At 44.0% G+C, this 17,927-nt stretch overlaps 2 protein-coding genes across 2 annotated transcripts in view; one reads left to right on the top strand and one right to left on the bottom strand.

Annotated features, from left to right (window-relative positions):
* The window catches only part of thoc5 (THO complex subunit 5), a 72,331-nt gene extending 59,574 nt beyond the window's left edge, over positions 1–12,757 (top strand). Inside the window, exons 15-18 of the mRNA XM_037422953.2 lie at positions 7,900–7,987; positions 9,536–9,651; positions 11,291–11,475; positions 12,626–12,757. Coding sequence (XP_037278850.2) covers positions 7,900–7,987; positions 9,536–9,651; positions 11,291–11,475; positions 12,626–12,692 — 456 coding nt within the window. The 3' untranslated portion in view covers positions 12,693–12,757. The remainder of the gene's footprint in view (positions 1–7,899; positions 7,988–9,535; positions 9,652–11,290; positions 11,476–12,625) is intronic.
* Positions 12,758–16,508: 3,751 nt separating this feature from the next.
* Positions 16,509–17,927, bottom strand: part of LOC119159592 (membrane metallo-endopeptidase-like 1) — a 46,035-nt gene continuing 44,616 nt past the window's right edge. The window contains exons 14-15 of the mRNA XM_075890120.1: positions 17,794–17,870; positions 16,509–17,032 (exon numbers count right to left, since the gene is read on the bottom strand). Of these exons, the coding sequence (XP_075746235.1) occupies positions 16,933–17,032; positions 17,794–17,870 (177 nt within the window). The 3' untranslated portion in view covers positions 16,509–16,932. The remainder of the gene's footprint in view (positions 17,033–17,793; positions 17,871–17,927) is intronic.

The following is a 17,927-nucleotide window of genomic DNA, read 5'->3' as shown; positions in this document are numbered from 1 at the left end:
GAATACTCAAATGCTTAATATATTCAAACGAATATTACAGTATTTGAATTCACTTCTATCTGAATTTGAATTCTTGAAAATTTCAAAGCATTAGAAATGTATGTACAGTCGAATCTTGATTATTCGAACTCGAAGGGGCCCAAAAATTTGTTCAAAATAAAAGAAGTTCTACTTAATGAAAGCTAAATAAACGGAGGGCTCTCTATGCAGTGGCACATGTGCATTGAGCTAACACACGAGGGGGAAGTTTCAGAAGACTTACATTTATTCACAAATCACAGAACATACATCATTAATTGAAGTAATTGGTGATGCGCGTCTGCACACGTTTGTTTTGCAGCGAGTCAATCAATTTCACACGCAGCTTGCAAAGCATTTATAATTCGGCTTCAGCATTCTCTTGGCAAGAGAAGTTCGTGCAGAAATGTCAAGCGCCGACACTCTCTAAAAATGACGAGAACAACGACTACGTAGCGGAGAGCCTCCACTTGGGAAAGCGTGGCACCGGCGCGTGAGAGGCCCCCCCTCAAGGCGCAGGCAAGAGGCAAGGGCTGCAGAAGATAGTGCCTTTTTCCTCTCCTTCAACCACACATTCATTCAACCCAGCTAAAGCTTTTTTTTTCCTTCTCTTCGCATGCGGCGTTGGAAGAAGGGTCTTTACGTGGCAGGGACAGAAAAGAGAGAAGCGTGACACGGGATTGTCGCAGATCGGCATTTGAGGGAGAGTGAACATTCTACTGCAGCTTTTTATTTCCTTTTCCTTTCCTTCGCCCACAGCGACAGATGTCGGCGCGGGATTAGGCGGGGTTCTGAGAGCATTTTCGGAGTGCGGTTTGTTCGAATTAACTGTCGCAAGTGCTTGCGCGCTCGAATTACCGGGCGTTTTCGCCCAATAGAATGCACATAGCTTTGACGGGACCTCATCGTGAGTTCGAATTAACCAGAAGTTTGAATTAAGCGTGTTCGAATTAATGAGATTCGACTGTATTAGTCCGTATGTAATGTGACCATAGGAGAGACCTTTGCCCTGCTGTGGACATAGTCAGGCTGATGAGGATAATGATGAATCTCCTGTAAAGGTGATCTTCACTGCTGTGAAGGAGGGCTAAGCCTTGAAAGCACCCTATTGAGAAGATATTCACACAATTCCATGAAGCTTAACTTCAAAGTTAAGTGAACATATTATATATATCATTCTTCAAGGGTGTGTTATACCAGCTTATATGCTCCATGTATAGTAAATTTTTTAAAACGTAACATATTTTAGAGGCTATAACTTGCATTCTGCCAAAAGTCAAATCCTGCTGCTATTCAAAATTGTTTCCACTTCCATTGAACCCAAAAACATTTGCACAGGCCTTGCTTCAATTCTTGAAAAGTACTGTGCAGGTTAGCTAGGTCATGATAAATATGCCCATTTTTTTTTTTATAATATGTGATATGTGCTATTGTATTGGAATTCGATTTCGATCGACCAAAATGACTATTAGCTTCGAATTTGCTTTGAACCTAAAAATCACCATTTTTGCAAGCCTAGCTATTGCTTATGTGCAACTGATGCAGCACTCTTCTGAGCCAAACAGACCTTGTGTGCCAAATAAATGTACACTTTTTCATTGCTCACTGGTGCTCTTCAGTGATTCGAGAGATATGCTTAGCTTGCAATTTTCGTTACCCTGCAAAATTATTGACAGTATTCACGTTACGTTGTATGATTAATAAATGTCTTAGCTGGGCATGAGCATTCAATGATGGGAAAATTTGTTTAGGTATGTGTACTCCTGTATTTTTATTTCAGAATATTTTCATCTTTTTGCAGAAGTATATCTGGGTTATACTGTTATGTCACATAGAAATATTATCTAATTATCTGAATTTTAGGCTCCCATCACTGCTACAGTCAAATCTTGTTATAACAAACCTCAATATAACAATTTTCTCAGATTAACGAAATTTTTTAGAAATCTTTCTCCAAATGTCCATTGGTATAATATAAATATATTTCACTACTGTGAATTTCAAAATCCCTAATGTTTTAAAATAACGTATCAACTTTTATCCCCCTTCTATCTACTCCCCAACACTTCAAAATAACGAATATCGATTTTAAAATGTTACTGGCGACTGTAAAAATAATGCCCAGATCCATCCGTGCCACTATCATCATCATCATCAGAACGCCCGCGTGTTTCTATCTCCCCACATTGTTAAAATGTGCGAGAGCCCTATTGCCATCACCATCGCCTGGTACTTGTTTTTCGCGTCAGGCTTTGCTCCGTTACCTTTGTTTTCGTAGAACAGGTTGACCTGCGCACTTGTTTCACGCCTGTTTTCTAGCATTGTGGATTGCGTTTGAAGGTTCAAGAGCTCCAAAAGCAGCACAAAAGGAATGCTCGATACCCGAGTGACCTATGGTATGATGTCGCTCATGATTGCCCGTGTATTACTCGAACACTACACACAGTGCGACGACGAAGCATGCACGTGAGCTTAGCTGACAATCGATAAGATCCATATCATTTGTCGTAATCAGGAAACAGTAACGAGAGCAAAGATGATGTTGAAACAGCGCTCGTGGACCAATATGAAGAATCGGAATTTAATGCTGACACTTCGTATCGTGTAAGGAGGATCCACGCACTTAAGAGTTCGTCCTTCAGCAATCGAGTTATCCACATAAGGATAGATCATGCTTTTTCTTAAATAAACTTGCTCTGATTCCGTAATATTTCGCGTTTGGTTTTTCGTGTTTATTCGAGCAGCACAACGCTGTCGCAAATATTGTGGGCATTTAGTATACCAATCCTCTTCATCTGTACATTATCATCATTATCATGTGTTGCTCATGCATCCTCATCGTTGTCACGTAGCATCATCATCTTGGTTCGTTCATCTCAGCTGTTGGCTGCCGATTCCTCGGGCCTAATAAAGGTCTTCCAAACCAAGACTTCATGCGTGGTGGAGCGTGCTGTTAGATCTCCCGTCTTCCTCTCGACTACTCTACCCCCTAGAGCTACGTTCAGGTCGCCGCTTGGGCTAGGTGTCCGGAAATATGTCGCACCAAGAAGAGGTCGGTGCTGCAGCCGTTCCCACTCCGCCACCGCGTGCCGCGCCTTTTCACATTATTAACAGCCTCCAGCGTGAGCCCCATCCCTTCGCTGGTATGCGCGGGGAAGATGTGGAAGAATGGCTGGACGATTTCGAACGGGTCGGCGCTGCTAACCAGTGGGGTAACACCTACAAACTCGCCCACGTGTCATTCTACCCCACAGGGTGTCGCGAAGACGTGGTTCCTCAACCACTTCATCGACATCCCCGACTGGTCAGCCTTCAAAGATCAGCTTCGCCATGTCTTTGGCACCGGCTGTTCGTTCAGCTCTCGCAAAGAAAGCTCTCGCGACTCGGAAACAGCACACCAGGGAGTCGTATACATCCTACATCGAGGATGTCCTTTCACTTTGCCGCCGAGTTAACACCCAATGACAGAGTCAGACAAGGTACGCCAGCTTCTTAAGGGGATTGCACCCGTCGCATTCAATGCCCTTGCAATCCAGAATCCGGCTACTGTTGCTGACGTTGCGACAACCTGTCAGCACCTCGAAGAACTTGAGTATATGCGCCTACAAGCGGACAGTGACGCGGCCCATATTACGGCAGATCCAAACTTACGAGACACAATAAGGGTGATTATACGCGAAGAATTAGAATCAATGGGATTCACACTACCTTCAGTGTGTCCCATTCAGTCTCCTTCAACGTCATTGCGGGATGTCATCAGGGAGGAGCTACATTCATGACCCACATGGCCCACCTGCAGCCCACTGTCACTCGTACTCTCCCATCGTTCTCGCATGCCGTCGCCGCACCATCAGGCACCGTCAACTCGACGTCGCCGCCACGAACGTACGCGTCGGTTGCTGCCGCACCTCCCAGAAGCTTTCCCACGAGCTTTCCATCACCACCGCCTGAGCCATCATCTGTCCCTCTCACTGCTCTCTCTCCCGGTGCATCTAACACAAGCTACTATTGTATGCAACCTTACAAGGTGCTGAATTCCTTACAAGGTGCTGAATTCTTTTCAAGCCTCGACTTGCATTCCGGATATTGGCAAATCCCCATGCACGAAGATGACAAAGAAAAAACTGCGTTTGCAACCCCGGACGGCCTATACGAATTCAATGTTATGCCGTTTGGTCTATGCAATGCGCCCGCAACTTTTGAGTGCTTGATTGACACCGTGCTGCGTGGCCTGAAATGGAAGACTTGCCTATGTTACCTCAATGACATTGTCGTCTTTTCATCGACGTTTCCTCAACATCTGCAACGCTTGGACGAGGTCCTGACTTGCCTTGCGGGCGCTGGTCTTCAAATTAACGCCAAGAAGTGCCATTTCGCCAGCAGACCTATCAAGGTCCTCGGTCATGTTGTGAGCAAGGACGGAATTCGTCCAGACCCTGAGAAAACTGCTGCGGTGCTCGCCCTGACAAGCCGAAAGATTTGCGAAGTTTCCTTGGTCTCGCCTCTTACTTTCAGCGATTCATACAAAACTTTGCCTCCATAGCCGCACCACTCCATAAGCTACTTGATTCTGGTACGCCCTTTCAGTGGTCTCAGGAATGTGAATCGGCTTTCGACAGGTTGAAGAGTGCCTTCACGACCGATCCTGTACTTTCTCATTTTCACGATGGTGCACCGACCTTCCTCCATACAGATGCTAGCGGCCACGGTTTAGGAGCCGTGCTCCTGCAACGCGACAACTCTTCGCGAGAGCAAGTCGTTGCATACGCCAGCTGCGTCCTCTCCGCAGCCGAGAGGAACTACACTATCACCGAGAAGGAGTGCCTCGTCATCGTTTGGTCAGTGCAGAAATTTCGTCCCTATCTTCACGACCGCCATTTCACCATTGTGATCGACCACCACGCTTTATGTTGGCTTTCGACACTCAAGAACTTGTCGGGACGCCTCGGCTGCTAGATTCTACGCCTACAAGAGTATGATTTGGCATCGTATACAAGTGGGGCAGAAAGCATAGCGACACCGATGCTCTTTCTCGCTGCCCACTACCAGTGGCTCCCCTCAGCTTTTCCGCAATCACTTTGCGCAGCACACCCTCGGAGTCCACGTCTACGGCGGTTTCCTCTCTCGCCTCTATGGACCAGGTGCCTTCGGACGACCCGCACGATTTTTCTTCTCGACAGCTAGCTGACCCATACTGTCGACGTATTATAGGCTATCTCACTAGCAGTTCCCATCCACCTAATGCGAGGCTCCGTCGCCAACTCTCGCAGTTTAAGCTGGGCAACTCGATGCTGTACCGCAAAATTTACCATCCTGACGGTCAGCACTGGGTTCCCGTTCTACCCCGATCGCTTCGGTCCGAAGTCCTCAGAGCACTTCATGACCATCCGACGGCTGGTCACCTTGGTTACCACAAAACCAACGATCGCCTTCGAAGTCGGTTTTATTGGCCAGGTATTACCACTAGTGTAGCTCGGTACGTTGGGTCCTGCATTACCTGCCAATGTAGAAAACTACCCACGTCTGCTCCAGCCGGCACACTACAGCCTCTTCCGTGCCCAGCCGCACCATTCGAAGTTGTAGGCATCGATCTTTATGGCCCCCTTCCAGTCAGTGCTGTTGGAAACCGATGAATAGTAATAGCCGTTGACCATTTGACGCGTTACGCCGAAACGGCATCCGTCACTACCGGTTCAGCTTCTGAAATTGCCGATTTCATCCTCCGAGCCATTATACTGCGTCGTGGTGCTCCACGTGTATTGCTCAGTGACCGTGGAATGGCCTTCCTTTCACAACTAGTGAACGAACTTCTTCGCGCCTCTGGCACAACTCACAAGACTGCCTCTAGTTATCATCCCCAAACTAACGGCCTCACTGAGCGATTCCACCGCACTCTTGCTGACATGATTGCCGCCTACATTCAACCAGACCACAAGAACTGGGATGTAGTTCTATCATTCGTCACTTTCGCCTACAATACGGCTATTCAGCGGACAACCGGCTACTCACCATTTTACCTAGTGTATGGACGCTCCCCTACTTCTTTCCTGGACGTCTCTTTTTTTACCTGCCACGGGGATTCATCTCCATTCTCTTCAGAGGAATACGTTTTACGGCTCGCAGAGAGCCGCCAACGTGCTCGTATAAACACTGAAGCCCGACAGCAAGACAGAAAGCTGGTTTATGATGAATCGCATCGTGCTGTATCCTTTCAACCTGGAGACGAAGTGCTCCTTTTGACGCCTATTCGCACACCTGGTTTGTGGGACAAATTCCAGCCACGGTTTATAGGGCCGTACACACTTCTTAAAGAGACTTCACCAGTGAAATATCGCTTGACGCCACTTGTAGCCCCAGCAGATCGCCGTTATTGAACTACTGAGGTCGTCCATGTCTCCCGTAAGAAGCCCTTGATATGACGTTCTTTGTCCCCTTAACTTGCCGCGGCCAGGCTGGCCGCTTTCACGTGGGGGGAATTAGTGTGGGCATTTAGTATACCAATCCTCTTCATCTGTACATTATCATCATTATCATGTGTTGCTCATGCATCCTCATCGTTGTAATGTAGCATCATCATCTTGGTTCGTTCATCTCAGCTGTCGGCTGCCGGTTCCTCGGGACTAATAAAGGTCTTCCAAACCAAGACTTCATAATATATACATAGCTTAGATAGGCGACTCACGTGTTTGCGTTTTGATTTTTGTGCTAATTTTTAATACTTTCACTACAGCAACTTTTCAAAATGACGAATGATTTTTAGCGGTCCCTTGAGAATCGTTCTATCAAGATTTAACTCTACTTTGATATCTGTATTTTAAGATACCCTTCTTAATATCTCTGCTCAGCCTTGCTTCTAACATAGGCGAAAGTAGCCCAGGGGCATGGTGGTACTGGTCAACAGCTACAGTGTGCCTGCTTGGCCTATTGCCATCGCAACGCTAGGTCATTCACAAGCAGCTTATAACAAAAGATGTGCAGCTAAGCAGGTTAATGTGCATGTTTTATTCCAAGCACAACAGTTTTGGAGCCTTTTTTAGATGCTATGTATGCCTTTACATACGGCCTTTTTTTTTTCTTTTTTTGCTCCATCGCTTGTTGTAGAAGTAGCCCACCTACATTATCAGTTAGATAAGCTGGCCATTAATGGTAGATGTTAGGAGGGGCACCAAATTGAGTGGGAGTCATCACTATAATGCGAGAGTCCTCGTTTACTTCTCCGCAATGTTTGTTTATGCCTAATCTTGAAGAAAACTTGCACACAACAGTGCTACATGCTCAAGATTCATTACTGTTGTGCATTCAATTGATTTGGTACAATAAGGTTAACATTGCACTTAGTATTAACATCAATGACCTCATCGCAGTTAAAGCAAGTCATGATATTGCAAGGGGAAAAAGAGATGTGAATGCTAATGTGTTGAATACAGCTTCGATAGAGCGCATTGATGTTTCCCTTTTTCATGGTCCCCAGAAACTGTCTTAGATGTGTGGAGGTTTAAAATTAAAGGTTGGGAATTCATTTTTAACACTTTTCATTATCAATGGATCCAATTGTTTCACCATACCTTCCAATTTTAATCTATCTGGGGCCTGTTGTGTAGGGAGGGTACTGTTCTTCTCCCAAATATGACTGTGTCATAACAAGGTATGGCTATGATATTGTGCAGTTTAAGTCATAGCGTGGGTTATGCTATGATGAGTCATTCATATGGAACATGTCCCGTTATTTTGTGAATTATATATCACAAAAGCCTTACAAGGGAGCATAGTCTGAATTGCGTCCTTCTCTTTAGCTGTGCACTTAGCCATCTTTCCTATGCCACATGCTCAAGTATGTTCAGATCTGCTGGTTGCTAAGAAACTGGCACGTTTTCATTTCAGAGCCACCCATCGCACAAGGAGATGGAAGAACTGGGCCTAATACGTGGGGATGAGCTTGTCTACCAGGCCGTGCTACGCCGGGGATCTGGTACGAGAACATTCTTTGCAGGAAAGAACAATACGTAGTTTGATATAAAAACGGGAGGGAATCTGTTACGAGAACATTCCTCGCAGAAAATAATAGGTAGTTTGATATAAAACAGGAGGGGATTTTGTACGAGAACATTCTTCGCAGAAAAGAACAATACGTAGTTTGATATAAAAACGGTAAGGTACAGTGATGCTAATGAATATTGGAACAGCCAAGAATGACTCTTCAGCTTTGACCTAAATTGAACAACCAAAAAGCCCTTCCTCCAGGTACAGCTGTGCTGATAGTGTATATTAATAGAAAATATAGGATTTTTTTTGGAGGGGAATCTAGTGTTAAAGGGCCACTCACCAGGCCCCATACCAAATTTTAGTTAGACAGTGGAAGTTGTTGGGTGTCCGATGAGGAACATTTTTTTCCACAAAAATTTTTTTGGATCAGTTCATCATGAGCAGAGAAAACAGGTTTTTTTGAAGCGGCCCGAAACGAAGATGAGAGAAGGCGGGCTCGAAACCCTTGCCTTGCGCTCCTCCGTGTAGCCTTTGCATGCCAAATCTCTTCCCCACCTTCTCCGGCATCCGACCAAGCGGTCACGTGCGCATGACGTGCCCAAACAAGTCCAACCCCCGAGCACACGAGTGGCGTTGCTTTGTTGACCAGCGTTATATTGTGGTCTTCTGCCTGTTTCTGCAGGATGGTTCGGAATGGCTGGCTTAGATGCAACAGAATAGATAAGCACTATGAGTGCGCGAACGCGTAGGAGCGTTCCACGGCGGTCATCTTCTCGATGGGCTGACCGCGGGGACACAAACACATGCAAAATGCCGACACATTAGCCCCGCATCTCGCTGCAATTCACGGGAGAAAAATGGAAAAAAGACGCTCACATTCCCTTATTCCGTCTCATTATTCATCTAGAGCTTTGTTAATCTCTTCAAGCAACAAATCACATAAACTACGCATGCCGTGTTAAATAATTTTCGCCATGTCATGTGCCACTGTTTGCAATGTCAGAGCAGAGTCATCTACGTAGAGGACCAACGTCACTGCATTGCCGTGTACATAGGGCCATTCATACGCGCACGTCGTGACCTCATTCTCTAAGCGCGTGCCAGCAGAGGGAAGGGAGAGCAGCGTTCATCATGAAATTTGACCCATTTCTGCGGCACATAGTGTTGCAAATTTTGGCAGAAGTGATCATGAAGGTCTCGTCTATGCATTGCGCTTGTCGGCTCAAAATTGTCAAACCTGCTGAGTGGCCCTCTAAGGCATGTTATCTGAAACACCAGTTACATCATATAGGTTTTCTTTCGCTTGCTCTTACTACTTCTTAGCTGAAATGCAGTGCATGAGTGGGGTTGGGCAATGCAAATCAGCGTCATAAGATGAAAACGAAGTGAAAGCTGATCAGTGGGGCATTGTGCTTGGAGCTATATCGAAAATTGGAACCCTATTCCTCCTTATGTCCCGATTAGAATAATGCTTCTGTCACTCACTAACTCTCTCACTCACTCATTACACCTCCTGCTCACCGTCTTCACGCAGCTACAGTGAAGGCATTGGTGCTGCTGCGTGACAACTACCCGAAGGAGGCACCCCTCTTTCTGCTGGTGCTTCAGCTGCGTGAGGAGTGCTCTAGCCGGGATGACGACGCCGTCAAGGTTTGTTGTTCTCCAAGCTCTAACAGATAAACCTGTGCTCGCATGCAGCTTTCTTTTTACAGGGAGCAACATTGTCATATTGCTGTCAATATTTGTATCGCCGTGCCAGCTGCCGCTTAGAGAGACAGCTCAAAATAATGTAATTCAGCGCACGGTCATAGCATGAACTTGTATGTCCTGTCGTTGCACAAGGGCTTTTTGTGGTTTTCAGTGCCCTTTGAGCATGGTTGCCATTCATTAGGAAATTCACCCAATGCACCCTTGAAACAGCTTTTGTAAATATTGTTCGTCATTCAGCTACACCGTAGTCAAATCCTATGCATCACACGACACGAAGCATACGCTAACAAGTATGCAGACAAATTAAAGTTGTATAATAACTTCACCCTCAGGGTTATTTTTTTTTCACAAGCACATGGATCTTGGCATTCACCGGATATCAAGAGACTGATGGCTTACGCATGTAGACGTCACAGCTTGACGTGTGACTTGCAGCCCGTGATGCAGCAAGAGTGATTCATGATGTTAGACAAAGAGACTCCTTGAGATTCATACTGGTCATGCAAGTCACATCATATTTTAAATTATTGCAGGGTTTTACTGTTTGATGAGTTTAGGTTTTTCACTTACAGCAAAATAAAAAAGTGCTGATATCATTTTTTGTAGGCAAGTTTACACTGCCATATAAATCTGTGGCATACAGAGATGACTATGAGCAAATGTGAACTGCAGCAAATACAGATAAAACATTCCATTTTGATATTAAAGTTAATTTTTCCATGGCACACCTACTGACATCTGTAGTGTGATGTCAGGCTACAGTACTGATTCTGGTGACTTCACACAGTTCTCTGGCTGGTTGGGACGTCAGGTATCAAAGCTTCCAAAATGGCTGTTAGTGCATCACAGAAACATTCAAAAATGGTCAGTTGTGTGTCACCAATGCAACCATGATGCAAGTGTCCGTGGAAACATCGCGTTATCTTGGCAAGCACATTACGAGAACTTTGTACCTTGATGTGACACCAGGTACAGCAGAAACCGAAACTAGCTTTTAAAACATTCAGTAATTTTTTATTAAGTGTGCGTGTACTCATGCTTAGTTCAATCTTTAGGCACTTGAGTGTTTGGCTTTTCAGGATGAAAAAAAAAACAATTTTTTTTTGTCAGTACCCCTTAGATACTGCATGCAATGTACACTCAAACCTTACTACCATAATGAACCCAGATATACTCAAACCGCATTACAACAAAGCTGCATCTTACAAGAAAATAAGTTTGTTATATCCAAAAGTTATTATAAGGATTATTCCTAACACTATCAATTACAAGACTGTTTTTTATATACTTCGTTATAACCAATGACTCCTTATATCATGTTTATTATATTGAGGTTTGAGTGTATAATGAATTATTGGTTATAACGAAGTAAATGAAGAATAGCTTTGTCATAGATACAGCGCAGCAAATACATATTTATATAATGAATTTTCGAATATAACGAAGTATTTTCAGGTGTGCCATTGTTATAATGAGGTCTGAGTGTACCTAGTGAATTAAAATGAATGGGTCATTCGGCAAGATCCTCGCTGGTCTCTACTATTTTGAAAGTTGACTGATGGCAAGGCTTTACATGCAGGAGTTGGAGCGCGAGCTGAACTTGCACTGCGTAGAGCAAGAGCAGGTGCAGGCAGGTGACCAGCTGCTGAGCTGTCAGCTTCAGCAGCTCCTGGTCTCTATGGACATCCTGCTCGAGTCACTGTGCGACCAGCTGGACGCACCACGCGAGTTCTCCAGGGACAAGGTGCTTGCCCGGACGGCTAGGTTGGTTGCCCCCACTTCGTCGTGTTTTACGCGCTTGGAGACTGCTTCGATATTTTTTACCTATTCACATTACTTTCTGGTCATTGCTGCAGGAAGGGAGAAAACTTGTCACGAGATGAAAGAATTTACCCAAACATTGACACGTCACAAATCACTGAAAGTGATGTTGTTTAAGCGCATTCCATAACGCTAGTTATAATGATCAGGATATCTTGAGGGGCTAGTTTGTTCATTATATGCAGGAAAAATAGTGCTAAAACAAATCGTTATGTTTAGTGTTTCTTCTTTGTGGTATGAGTACAAATCGACCTGTTATGGTCTTTGTGGTGTCCTTTTCTATTTTAGTGCAATTTTTCCTGGATCTGGTTTTAATGCCAAGGCTGTTAAATTGTTAATTAATAAGCTTGTTATTTATGCAGCTAAAAACACAAAATCGTTGTAAGCTGTCTTTATTTAAGAGGTTCAAGAGGCCCTGCAGCACTTCAAAAAATAATTGAATGACATTTAAAAAAACTTATGGCCTGACAAATCTAATTGTCCCAAGAATGTTTACAATCTGCCGAGTGAGAGTGTAGTTAGAGAGGCCTGTGGCACGCTTGCTGCACTTTCTCTCTCCTGTAATCCCAGTGAGCAACTAAAAGCTGCGCAGAGGAGGGGATTACAAGGGGCAAGGAGGTGCATCTGTTTATCTGGCTGGAGCACTCGGTACAAAATGACAAAATGATAAGGTTGATAGTGTGATGCTCAGTCTAGAGAATTGTGAATGTATAAATACAGTAGACTTTCATTTAACGGAACCTGAAGGAACCAGGAAAATGTCTTCCATTTAGCAAGAGTTCCATTTACCGAGAGATCTCCACAGGAGCAGAATACGAGAACAAAATCAATCTTGTTCTATTTAAGCTGCCGTTCCATTTAACAAATTTTCATTCACTGAGAGTCCACTGTAGCATCCATTATTACTAAAATTATTTTGCTGTAATATATAGATAGTTCCGCTTCATAAAGTAAGTAAACTTGGTGGCTCCCTCAGCTCATTGAAAGGATGTATGATGCAGTTTGGTTCACTAGTCTCTAAAGGTGGAAATTGGTGATATGTCAGCCACCTTGACTTGCCCTTTCGCAACTGTCTTTATTTTTTCCGATTCAGGGGTCCAGGAAGAAGCCGGCCGTACAAGTTCCTCCCCAAACCAGGCATTTTCATGCAACGAACATAACAATTTGTGTTGATCATTTAAACATAACAATATGAACTATAATAAAGAAGCAGCGAGGCCATTAACCTGTGCACAATGAGTATTTGCTTTTTGCAGTTATTGTACGCTACACTTGAAAGCAATTTATCAAGTCTGTCTGTTTTGTCTTTTTGTTTTGTTTTTCTGTTTTATTCTTTTACGGTGCAATGATGTTATAGCCACTTATTTGTTGTTTTCTTGACACTCTCAATAATTCAACATTTGGATAATTTGGACACTCTCTGATCACGTGAGATCTGAAATAGCAAGCTTACTCTCTTACTAGTATATGTGCACCCACCCAGTGAAATAAACTGAATTGGTCAGTCTGCATAATGGTTAAGGGTGCGATGGCAAATTTCACTGGTCGATTCGGAGCAACCCGCTGTGCAACGGAGCGTTCCTCACTGATCTGCCTCATAGAGCTGAATTTCACCAGAAGCACAACAACAGGTTGCCATAATTTCTTGTGCATTCAGACACATCGCTTGTTTTCAGTGCTCTTTAAAGCCTTACCAGTGGTGTCAACCGAATGCCTGTGACAACCTTCAATGTGTTCTGCAAAAAAAGCAAGTTTGCTGATTGATGTGGATAGAGTAGCTCCACGCTGGGTTTTCTTGCTCTCTTTGGGCTCACCGAGATTTACCAATGGAATGCAAAGTGCATGCTGTTGTGATAAATGTACATCCCCCCCCCCCCCCCCCCGCTATCTCGATTTAACAAAAGCAGCTTCCCTGTGTCCTTTCATTGGAAGGATCTATGTGACAGTGTTTTGCAGGATGCACATCTTTGGCCTTATACTGCTGCGCTGTGTCATGAAGAACTTTGAGTATGCTTGAGTACCGCCTTCAAGAGTAGAATGCGACAGCGTAATTGCACTCCGAGCGCATCACCTTCTTAATTGCTAGCTCAGTTTCAATTCTCAGTGCATGCTTCTGCCGGGCCATTACGAAACGAATGACTGTGCACATAACATTGTCCTTTCAAACTATCGTAGAATGCTTACTGCAAGTACGGTTGTGAAGAGTTCACTATGCCATGATTCTTGGTTTCGCGAACCAGCAAAAGGCCCTCTCTGTTGTAGGGCAACAATCAAACATGCACAGTTGCTCACTTTGTTAATGCTTTTGCTGCTGATGATGATTAAATTTGTCTGAGCAATTTGCCATGGTTGGGCTTTTAAAACACTCACTCATGCTATTCATATGTTTCGGCAGCTGGCGCAATTTTAGGTACACTTTTGCCATGCAATATTACATGCATTAGAGACTCGCTTCTTTACATGACAATCATGAAATGATTTTTTTTTTAAGCTGTTTCAAGCAATATCGCGGCTTTTTGGTGAAACACCTGCTTGCGATGCAGGTAGTAAATTTATAATATTTATTTTATCACGTCACGTTTTTTAATCGCAACGACACCAACACTGGAATTTCTGCAAAACGAGCTACTTAGCCAGTTTGCTTTAACATGCACTGGCACTGTTTCTGGGTTTCAAATTTCTCTCATTAGGCATCCTTCATCGTGCTTCTAATGTCGGTATGTTTTCACTGGTGCATGTGCTGTTTATCGGCATTTAAAAAAAAATGGTATATTGATAAGCTGGCAGCATAGTTAGTTGTACAGAAAGGCACAAGGTGCCATGTGTTCTTGCGAGTTTTCTGTTGATGAAGGTCGTTGCAAGAATTGTGTTGCAGCTACAAACTGTGTGAATTGATGTTCAATGCCACCGATTCGCTTACGTGCCAAGTGTTGAGCAATTGGGGAGGTCTGTTTTATCTAACAGGAATGTCTCACTTTCTAAATGTTTTCTCATTGTATGCCCCTCACCAGATTTTTGTACAAGTCTTGTGAAAGGACATTGCATCTACACTGAACTTGGTGCATGTAGATTAGTTGTGTGGGTTGCTCTGGCACAAGCCATGCATATGTATTGAATTTATAACTGTCGCCGCTGCTTTATGTACCTAACTACAGAAGTCTTGGGCACTTTGGAAAGATTTTGATGAACACAGATGAGCCAAAGAAGCATTAGGTTTATTCACATCAACCTGTAATAAAACCATGGCTTTGCCAGGGCTTTTTCAAACTGTACATGCTGCTATTGCACACTTCACTCACGTCCCTCGGGCATGGCTGTTTTAGTTGCGTTGCACTTCAAGAGATTTATATGCCTGCCAGATAATGCTAACAGACTACATGGACAAGTGCACAGGGAGAACTGCGACGAACGATTATGTGGACCTGACAGTCACCTGTTCGCAAAGACACCAATTTGCAGCAGCAAGCAGTTTGTTGGCAATTGTTTCGTAGTGATGTCAATTCATAGTGGCAGCACACCACGTATTCCTTGTGTGAAACAAAAAGCAGAAATGGAGATTTAAGTAATCCCTGCACATTGTTTCTCCCGTATGTGACAATCTCACCATCCCTGTGTAGCGCTTTTGTAGTGGTTACCAAGCAGTTGATAATAAAAGCGTTACTGGCTGCATCACCGCGATCGCGACGTGGGCAAATCAGGTCGACGTGGGGAAGAACTGTTCCCGCCCTCAAGTCTTATATACAAAAGTGTCTTATATACAAAGTATACATATATACAAGTCTTATATACAAGTGTTATATACAAAGTATATATACAATTGGTTGCCTCCTGTATCGCGGCAGGGCTACATTGTTTTTCAAGCTTTAGTAGATACGCTGTCTGCATATTGTTGTAAACTATATGGTCAAGATAAAATGTCTGTCAAATCTGGTGCGTCAGAACAATGCACCAGCACTCCTTAAAGGTTGGCTTTGCCACTTGTGTTGGCGAAACAACATTTACAGAAGCGGTTCTGTCAGTTCAAGTTGGATGGAGAACCTGTATTGCACTGTTGTCATTTTCTTGATGCGACTTTGGTCAAGTCATTTTCCTCATACATTACTGGGCGCTAGCGGTTTCGGAGCTATAATCTTTCCCTTTGCAAGCGTCTAAATTTTAAGTGAGAGTGTGTGTTTGTATATGCATCTGGGGCACTTATTGGGGCAGTATCTGGGGCATTTATTCTCATTTGACACCCTGAAAGAAAAAAAAGTAAGGCAACGGTATTCTGAACCATGGTACTTCCGACATCGTACCATGTACAAAGTACGTTGAAAGAAGTGGGTAAGTGTGTTTGATAGAGCAGTAACGAGCACGATTGATAAGTGCTTCTTTTTAGCCAGGTACTGACAAATTACGTAAGATTTATTTGGTCACCGCAGTTGCGGTTAAAAAGCTTTTGTATGTCATGTTTTGTTCTTAGGCTTTTACACCAGTGCATTGTACTGTTTCTGCCACATACAGCTAGATTTAAATGCAAGCTGAGGTTGAGCTGATTAAAAGGACCATGACGTGGACACCCAACGATTTACGATTTTCTATGAAAATTTGAAGTTGAGGGGGTATTATGCGTTTGGATATCTGAAAAGCGAGCCATAAAAGAGCATTTCGGTGCGAAACAAGGCCTGCAAGTCGCCAGCTGTAAAAACCTGCCGTCATTTTGCCATGGTGCGTGGGACATCTTGCGCAGCAAGGTACGGAGCTGTGGTCATCTGCCAAAGTTTCAGCTTCTGCAACTTGTTCAGTTTCAGGGCCAAGCAGATCAAAGCTACAACATGTCGATTTTACGTGCACCTCGATTTTATGTACACCTGACCATAGAATAACATAGTTTGCTGGAACGCAGACACATGCACAGTTAGCCGCTCGTTAGGTCATGGCTCGCTAATGTGCCAGTACTGCACCGACTCTCAAGCCACTAGATTGCTCATATATTCCACTAGAGCGCTTGACGAAATGAGCTAAAATTTTGCCAGCTTTTCTGTGAACGCACAAGGACAAATCCACATTGCGCAGATTATGATGAAAAATTGAATGTGATGGCCTGGCCAAATGACCAAAGCAAAGCAGCCGGTCGCCTACGCGACGAAAGAAGTGTAGTCCCGCACATGCACATGGCAACTTTCTCCGAAGGCGGGCACACCGACCGTTCTGCTCATGACATCAGTCTAGAGTCTGCGCTGATTGGCGCAGGATTGACTCGGTATATGTCTATGAAAAAAATAGTTACAACTCTGGCTCTTTCTGAGGAATAAATATATTTCATTAAGGGTTTATTTGTAGTTCTTAATAACAATTTCTTTGTCAATCTAGATTATCGTGGCAGGAAGTTCGAGCCTACTGACTGATGCAATGCACGAATTAAATGATGCTGCATTTCTTCTCCTGGTACATGGCGAGGTTATCGTTGCACGCAAAGTACTTCCCGAACTTGTCAAAGTGGGCAAGAGCTATTTCCACCCTGCAATAAAAAGTACTCTTTCTTAGTACAACCAGGTATGTCCACGTGCGAGAAATGTGGGCATTATCACCGCACCATGTCGCGAACGTAAAACTGGGTATAGAGTGCTATAGTGCTTCCGAACTAGCTCACAAATTCTTAGTAGTAAAGATGCGGTTGATGGATGCAAACAATAAAATTTGTGTAGAATTATACTGCTTTGGAACGGCTGGCTGAAGTTTTGTTCAGTGGGCCTGCATGGGTTCACGTCTGTAATTTCTACGTAAACAAATAAGCAGCTTACTCATGCACGTTTATAAGCATGTTATGCTTTAGATTTTTGCATTGCCTTGTGATGTACTTCGGACCAAGAGGTCTGACATTAGAGAGGTCTCACTGATTGCCACAACTGAGTATACACTATTCCTGGGACGTGGCCAGGAATGTTGCTTGGGGGTTCAAACCCCCTTCCAAAATTTGGGGAGGGGTTAACGCAAACAATTAGAAGTGAACATTTTGTATTTGCATACATGCCTACATAAAACACATAACATATAAAAAGAAGTGTCAGACCTCCTTCCCCCGCTACACTCGCCCACAAAAAAAAACTACGCCTCTACACTCTTCAAGAACTCTTGAGTTGTGCCGCAAACCATTCTACACTTGTTCAACAACGGCTCCCGGTATTTAGCTGCTTTCACTAAAGCCTGCGGTAAAGATTCAACAAATCTGATGGTGTTCACGTATTTTTGTGAGCGAATGCTTTGGCTTTGGTTTCTCACCTGTATTGGGGATCGGGCTGTGACGTCACAAGATTGACAATGTCTCGCAGCTGCGGGGGCACACTCTCGCACCATGTCTGAAAGAGCAATGGTTACACAGGTGCCTTACCCTTCTTGCCACCAATAGAAGCGTG

The sequence above is a fragment of the Rhipicephalus microplus genome, chromosome 3, assembly GCF_043290135.1.
Source record: "Rhipicephalus microplus isolate Deutch F79 chromosome 3, USDA_Rmic, whole genome shotgun sequence".
Lineage (NCBI taxonomy): Eukaryota > Metazoa > Arthropoda > Arachnida > Ixodida > Ixodidae > Rhipicephalus > Rhipicephalus microplus.
The sequence above is the reverse complement of the archived record's forward strand: the minus strand, read 5'-3'. Positions and strand labels throughout refer to the sequence as shown.